Raw genomic sequence first — 7730 nt, 5'->3', positions numbered from 1 at the left:
ACCTCACCCCCTGCCCAGCTTGGCGCCAGCATCCCCTCGCTGAGGGGGCCTGAGGACTCCCTGGGTGCTGGGGTCCCGCAGCAGGACACCCTGCCTCATGCCCCAATTGTGGGGCTGCGTTTGGAAACCGTGCAAGGTCCTGGAAAGCGCACGGTGCTGGAGGGAGGGCACTGGGAGCACTTTGAGCATCCTCCGGCGCTGGCACCAAGGGCTGCTGGCTCCTCGCCTCTGCTGGACCAAGCGGCAGAGGGATAGCACCCTGGCTTTCGGGAGCCAGCCGGCTCCTTCCCACCCTGGCGCAGGCGGGAGCTGGGGTGGAGGGGACCCACCCTGCAGGACCCAGCGCACCTCGCACGCCCTGCGCCCTTCTGCTCCGCTGGCTTTCCAGAGGCGACGAGGCATGGCCTGATGGCAAGTGGCATCTGCCATCTGATTCAAACCACCTTCCATCAGTGCCATCCCCGCCCGGCGACGGGGGCCGCACGCCTCATTACCCACCGGCGCTTCGCCGACCGGTGCAGCGGTGCAGGGGGCTGTGCTCCCCTCCAAGCATCGGCCCTGCCGCCTGCCCGCACCCTCCTCCTCCTCCTCCCGCGCTCCTCCACGGGCCCAGGTAGGCGCCTCTGCCTGCTGCAGGGTCGGGGACGGGGACCTAATGCGTCCAGACAGGGGACAGATGGCAGGAGCCATTAGGCTGAAGACCTCCTAACTGTCACCTCTAGGAAAACCACTTAAGACAAGTCTCTGAGCAAAGGACGGGCGCTTGCGCCGCGCCGAGAGGGCTGGAGCCGCTGTGCCGCGGGCTCGCTCCCCAGCACCATCTGACCATGCTCTCAATTCCCCTTTCTGCCCTGTGGCTGCGTTTTATTTCAGTTCCCCTGGCTCACTGGTCCCTAAAGCAAACCGCACCTTATAATTTGACAACTGGGGGTGCATCGCCCCTTCCCCGTTTCCTCCCTGGCTTGCGGCTCACCCCCGCGTTGCTTCACATCCCCCCTTCCCACTCCCTCCCCACCATTTTGGTGAACTCGCTGCTAATTTTGCTCTGGCCGCCCATTCCCCAGTGCCGGTTCAGTTCCCCTTCTCTTAGCCACGAGATGGGAGGTGGCATGTCCACCCCACTCCATCTCCTGTGCTGGGGAGTGGGACCCGGCCGGACCCAGCCACATCGGGCTGTGGGGTGCAGGTCCCCACACATCCATGGGGGTCACGGGCCAGATCCTGCACAGGAGAAGCCCATCACAAGGCAAATAAAGCTGCCGCCTCTCCGGCCGGCATGGGGATGCTTGGTCCTGGGGAAGCTGCCTGGGGGTCCCCAGGGATGGGACTCAGCCCTGGGTGGGAAGACCTGTTATCTCTGGAAATAAATCAGGCCAATATTTAAAAATAAAGGTGCCGGCAGGTGCCTGACTCCCAGAGAGGGCCGGGAATAAATAAACCCTCAGCGAGTGGCAGGTGGTGGCCAATTCCTTAATCTGCCCTTTTACTAAACATATACCGTGCGAGCAGCCAGCAACAGGTGGCAGGGGCCGGGCAGCGCGCCCCGAGCCTGCTATTTTTAAAAAGAGCTTAACTCTCCGTAGTTGGAGGTTTTTTACATAATCTTCAGCCAGCGAACGCCCGTCCCTCCCCTGCAAGGAGAAAGGGGCAGCGGGCAGGGGACCCTCGGCATGTGCTGCAGGGACCATGGGCTGGCCCCGGAGGGGACGTGCCGGTTCCCGGGGAGGGAGCGGACTGCTCGGGCGAGAAGCACGGGGTGCAGACAGTCCTAGGGTGGCTCTGGCCTCTGCCAGAGCTACACCAGCCCCCAGGTGAGCCGGGGTAGTCACTGCTCCCCTTTCACCCCCCATCTGGGGACAGACAGGGCAGGACCAGTGGGGATAAGCGATGGAAGGTGACGGGTAGCCATAGTCTGGCTGTGCCGGTCCCCCATAGCCCACCCAGGACAGCCCAACGGTGGCTGCAGCCGCCCAGCTCTGGTCAAAGGAGCAAGATGCCTCCAGCTTAGTTTACCCCCTGGACTTCTGCTTTTTGCCTCCCTTTGGTGCCTGCCCGCACTGCCTGCGATGGGGTTTACCTCCCCGTGCTCGCTTGGCCAGCGCAGCCGCCTGCGCGCCGGGGCTTGCAGCGGGGAGACCAGAGCTGGGTCTGGGTCAGGAACCAACAGATTTAGCTTCTCCCCACCACCTCCCCCTTACCTGCGGGCTGCTGGTGCTGAATCCCAGGCTGGGGGTGGAGGGGACGGACATCGAGTGCGGGCCCATGGGGGAGCTGATGACGGAGAACGGAGGTCCCATGCCGTTGATGGGCGAGCTCAGGGTGCTGATGGGCGAGTGGAGCTGGCCCGGGGAGCCCAGCGAGGAGCCGATGCCCGGCCCGATGGACGGGTGGAGGGATGGGGTGGCCATGGGCCCCCGGCTCGTGGGGGAGTTCAGGGACGTGGAATTGACTTGGTTGGAGAAATCTGTAAGAGAGGAAAGAGAAACGGGGCTGAGTCTCCCGTCTAGGACAGGCTCCGACGCATCGCCGCAGCACACCCTGAGCGGCAGTGCCCCGTTCCTCGCCCTGCCGGGGGGCTGCTTCCCAACCTGCCCCCCGAATTCCCAATGCATCCTCCGTCTTTCAAAACCACCTTCTGCTGGAGTACCTACACAGGCGTTAAGACAGGCTTTGAGAGCATTTCCACCTCCAGAGCCAGTGGTCACTGCCCTCCTCCATCCCTCTCACTCCCTGTACCCTGGCTCTAAACTCGGCCACGGGGGCAGGACTGGTGCTCCGGCTGATGCACGGGCAGGAACCCCACTCCGGGAGCAGACCGATGCCCCCCGTGCTACAGGGTAATTCAGATTTACCACAGCATCGCAGGGCCAGGCCACGCACGGGGCAGGCTGCGGCGCCGGGGCGGGCAGTTTGGCGGCGGCAGCGTGTCTGTGCATTGCACGTGTGGTTTGTGCGTCCACCCAGGGCACGAGCGTGCGACGGGGAAGGCTGTGTGTTGGCGAGGAGCAGCATGCCTGCCTGCTGCAGGCAGGGGGGCAGCTTGCTGCAGGCAGCGGCGGACAGGCTGCGTCTGCCTGCGCCCCAGCGGCTCTGCCGTCCCGGGGGAGCGGGGCGGGAGGGCGGGAAGGGAGGGTTAAAAATAGACTCCGATTCTCCCGAGAGGATACATGGAGCCATTCCTGGCACATTTCCTCCTCATCCTGTCACGCTGCTTGCAAAACAATCCCGGGTGAGGAAGGGGCTGGCTCGTGGCCCCCGGGCGGGCTGCGAGGAGGAGCTGCTGGAAGGCGGCGGGGGGTGGATGGGCAGCGCGGGCAGGGCCCCATGACATCGCCATCGCTCGCCCCGACACCCACCAGGACCCCCCCAGTCCACACCAGGAAGCCCAGAGAGGGGAAGGCACCGGCATGGCTGCTTGGCCAGGGGCTGTTCACAGGGGGGCTGGGAGCCACTGCTTTTGACTACAGGCCCCAAAGTTAACTAACTCTGGGAAATATTGTCCTCGGTCACCTGCACGGGGTCAGCGTTCTCCCCAGGGTTTTGATGCAATTAGCATACGAGCATTACCCAGTGGGAAACACGCTTGCTGAACCCACAGCAAGCTCAGCCCTGGCAACCTTCCCCAGAGGTCACCGGTCCCAGCGGGGAAACCCCAGCACGGCGATGTGAAGGCCCAGCAGGGCAGCAACACTCCTTGCACAAAAAGCTGTGCAGCCAGCATCCCACTGCTGCTCCCAGGATCCCATCGCTGCACCCAGCATCCCACTGCTGCGCCCAGCATCCCATCACTGCACCCAGAATCTCACCACTGCACCCAGCATCCCATGGCTCACCCAGCATCCTACTGCTGCACCCAGCATCCCACTGCTGCACCCAGCATCCCATCGCTGCACCCAGCATCCCACAGCTGCACCCAGCATCCCATGGCTCACCCAGCATCCCATCGCTGCGCCCAGCATCCCACCACCACACCCAGCATCCCACTGCTGCACGCAGCATGCCATCGCTGCACCCAGCATCCCACCACTGCGCCCAGCATCCCATGGCTCACCCAGCATCCCACTGCTGCACCCAGCATCCCATCGCTGCACCCAGCATCCCATGGCTCACCCAGCATCCCATCGCTGCGCCCAGCATCCCACCACCGCACCCAGCATCCTACTGCTGCACGCAGCATGCCATCGCTGCACCCAGCATCCCACCACTGCGCCCAGCATCCCATGGCTCACCCAGCATCCCACTGCTGCACCCAGCATCCCACCACTGCGCCCAGCATCCCATGGCTCACCCAGCATCCCACCACCTCACCCAGCATCCCACCGCCACACCCAGCATCCCACTGCTGCACCCAGCATCCCATCGCCGCAACCAGCACCCCACTGCTCACCAGTACCCCACCGCTACACCCCATGTGCACCTCCTGCCCTGGCACCTTCCTTCCAGCCTTGCGTTCAGCCCCATCACTGCCTCGTGAGGTTGCTGGTGGGGCACAGAGACCCCCAAGGGCTTCCGGGCGCAGAGGTGCTGGCAGCTGTGCTGTCCTGGCACCCAGAGCCCCCCGCGGCGTGCGTGCCCCCCCGCAGCCCGGCCGTCCCCAGCACGCCTCCACTGCACCTTCCCCGCTGCAGGCATAACACACTTACTTACACACACCACGGGAGAGGCTCAGTCCCTGCACGGATAATTCCTTAAACTCCCAGACAAGAGCCAGAAACGGGATCCCCGGGGCAGAGGGCAGAGGAGAGGAGGGGGCTTGGATGCAAAAATGGGGATTAGGCTCTAGGGCTGAGACATTGCCGGCTCCCTCAGCACGGGTGTCCTATCCCGTCTGGGACAGGCAGAGGGGATACGTGCCCAGACCCTGTGCTCCAGCCAGGTGCCACCTCAGTGCCGAAACGAGCCCACGTGCCGGCACCGCCGGCCCTGGCAGGCGGCTCTGTGGCCGTGGCGGAGGCGAGCACCCCTGTCCCCGGGGGGCTGGCCCTGCATCGGCTCTCGCAGGATGTTGATATAAGACAACCACCGGCCACCACGTCACTCGCGGCTGAGTGACGTGCGGGTGGCACAACAGGAACCGCGGGAAATCCCTCGGGGCTTCGGGGTCTGCTCCTGGGCTTTAGCACAGCAGGATCGTGCTTCCCAGCTCTGCTTACAGCTGGGAGGGGGAGCGGGGCTGGGCGCTGCCACGTGTCCCGGGGAGCCGGGCTGTGGGCTCTGCCCCTGACACCATCCCACGTCCTGGGGGAAAGGCAGGAGCTGATGCTGCAGCAGCCGTGCGTCCGGTGCGGGGTCCCAGCCAGCCCTTCTCTGAAAGGACCCCCACAAACACCCGCTAGCCAAACACCCATGGACACCATCCAAGGATGCTCTGGATCTCCTGGCCAGGGGAAACAGGCACTTGACCCGCTGGAGAAGGGCAGGCAGTGAAGCACAGTCCTTCCTTTCAAAAGATCCTGAATATTTAAGGCAGGCGAGGTCAGAGGCAGGTTACTGGCGACTGGCCCGTGCCTACTCAAGCACATCAGAAAGCAAAGCGCGCGCGCAGCCGGCACCACTCCCAAAATACCCATCCCCTGGGTACCACGGGAGCACCCCATCCCCGGGCACCCCGCGCCTCAGAGCCGGCTCCCCTCACCCATCCTGTTTCCACACTTCGCTTTCCCAGAAGACACGAACCCCGGCACCCAGCAAGTAACTGGGCGTGTGTGGTAGGGCTGGTCTGGCGAAAATGATTTGGGCAACAACACCAAAAAGGAGAGGAGGCGAGAGGAGGAGTAACCTCGCACTGAACAGGCTGGTCGGGGAGAAGCGGGTGTAGGCATGGACACGTTTGGGTGTGTTTTCACCCAAAACCCTCGGCCAAATGCTCTGAAATCTGAAGCAGACCTGAACTCCTTCAGAGCATCACGACGCAAGGCTCAGTTCAATGCAACCCCTTGGACACCGGGATGTTTCCCCTCCTCATCCAAATGCTTCCTCCCCCACAGCCCAAAACCCCGCTGTAAGAGCGGCAGCAACGGGAAATGTTCATGTCCACCTCCAACTGACCAGCAAATACGGAAAAGGGTTTGGTTTTTTTTTCCTTAGCTAAATCAAGAGTCCACCTGAGGCAACTCAGCACAGGGTGCTGCCAGCCCCCGGCTGGAGGGGAAACGCTCCCAGCGGGAAGATGCATTTGGGAAAAATAATGACTCCGAGGTGGAGAGATGGCGATCCGGAGCTGGACGTGAAAAATTCACACACCTCGCCCACCACAGGCTTCCTTAGGACATTGAATGCTAACGGAGCTCTAGAAAAAAATTAATTTAAAAAGGAAAAAAGCCTAGATTGAGGAAATATCCTTAACAGAAACAAATTCAAGCAAATAAACCCCCAAACTGACAGATACCACTTGGACTGCAGCAAATGGGGGAGGTATTTTCACAAACATATTTTCAGTTCGAGCAGTGTGAGACTATTCATTTCTCTTGCGTAGTTTTGCCATTTAAAGCTGTTGTGTGTGACTATCTCTTGACCAAAATAAACTCTGTGCCTGTTTCTAAATTAAAAAAAAAAAAAAATAGTTCTCAAAGCATTTCCCCTCTTGCCGCACCCATAAATTGCAGCTATTTTCTCTGTGTGTCCTTTGTTTAAACACAACAACCTCTATATAACTTATAAGATGCCCCATGGCAGTTGGGAGATCGGAAACGAGAGCTCTTCAGCAGCTAAAGAATTTGCAATGAAGCTCTTTCCTTTCTCTAAACTACAAACCCGCGAGCCACAAAATTTGGATGGGAATTTTCCCAAAGAATAAGACATCTAGGGCAGGGCCACGCGATCCATCTCCAGCGATGTATGCGGCTGTACGGAGCCCTGCGCGTGCTTTCAGCCCTCCTCCGCGGCAGAGGAACACGCTTCAGCTGAAACCATCGCACGGAGACTGGAGCCAGCGGGTTTTGATCTGGCCTCGAGACAAGGAGCCCGAGTCCTGTTTTTCTGGCACGGCGCTCGCCGCTGCCCCTTCCCTCGGCAGATACCTGTCTCTGCAAGATCTCTTTTGGATGCCGTCACCCCTGCTTCACAGGTGGGGAAACCGAGGTACGGGGAGAGCAATGCCCCCGACGAGGCAGCAGCCCCGCTAGCAGACACAGACGGCACGAGTAGGGCACAGGCTTCCGTGACCTTCACCAAGGTCATGCGGGAAATTGGAGCCAAAGCTGGGAATAGATCCTGGCTATTGCATCCCCATATTTCCCACCCCCCCTCCGGCTCTGTGACAGAAAACATCTTTTCGCTACTATCGATTTTCAAAAAGGGAAGAAAACATTTTCACAAAACATTTGTCCCCATTCTCCTCGGGCTGCATCAGGCACTCAGACCAAGTGCAGACAAGTACCAAACGTCCCTGGGCAGCTTCACTGCTATTTTCCATCCCCTTGGCATTCTTGGGGCCAACAGCAGGAACCTCCAGTTTGGACCAGCAAACGTCCATGTCTGGATGCCGCCCAGACGGGCAGGTTAGACCCCCTGGGAGCCGCGGTTGCCAAAAGCACCCAACCATGCCACCCCCCCATTTATCATTTTTTGATACTTTATCAAAATAAATTTTATTATTTTGATAATAATTTCGCATTTTATCATCCAGTGCACAGGACTCCTCAAGTGTTGCTGCTCAGCCGGGGTACGTCTGCGGCGGCCCGACGGCTAATAACAGCTTTTGCTGATACAGCAATATCAAGAAGGGCTGT

General features: G+C 60.6%; 1 protein-coding gene across 2 annotated transcripts in view; it reads right to left on the bottom strand.

Annotated features, from left to right (window-relative positions):
* RXRA (retinoid X receptor alpha) overlaps positions 1 to 7730 on the bottom strand; it is a 117918-nt gene that overhangs the window by 36630 nt on the left and 73558 nt on the right. Inside the window, exon 2 of one of the 2 annotated variants that reach the window (XM_082009042.1) lies at positions 2199 to 2464. In XM_082009042.1, the coding sequence (XP_081865168.1) occupies positions 2199 to 2464 (266 nt within the window). Of the gene's footprint in view, positions 1 to 2198; positions 2707 to 7730 lie in introns of those variants that run through there. The other variant, XM_082009041.1, reaches the window with a different exon arrangement.

Source organism: Phaethon aethereus (genome assembly GCF_964289735.1).
Source record: "Phaethon aethereus genome assembly, chromosome: 20".
NCBI classification, from domain to species: domain Eukaryota; kingdom Metazoa; phylum Chordata; class Aves; order Phaethontiformes; family Phaethontidae; genus Phaethon; species Phaethon aethereus.
Note: the sequence above shows the minus strand (reverse complement) of the source record. Positions and strands in the feature narration are given on the sequence as shown.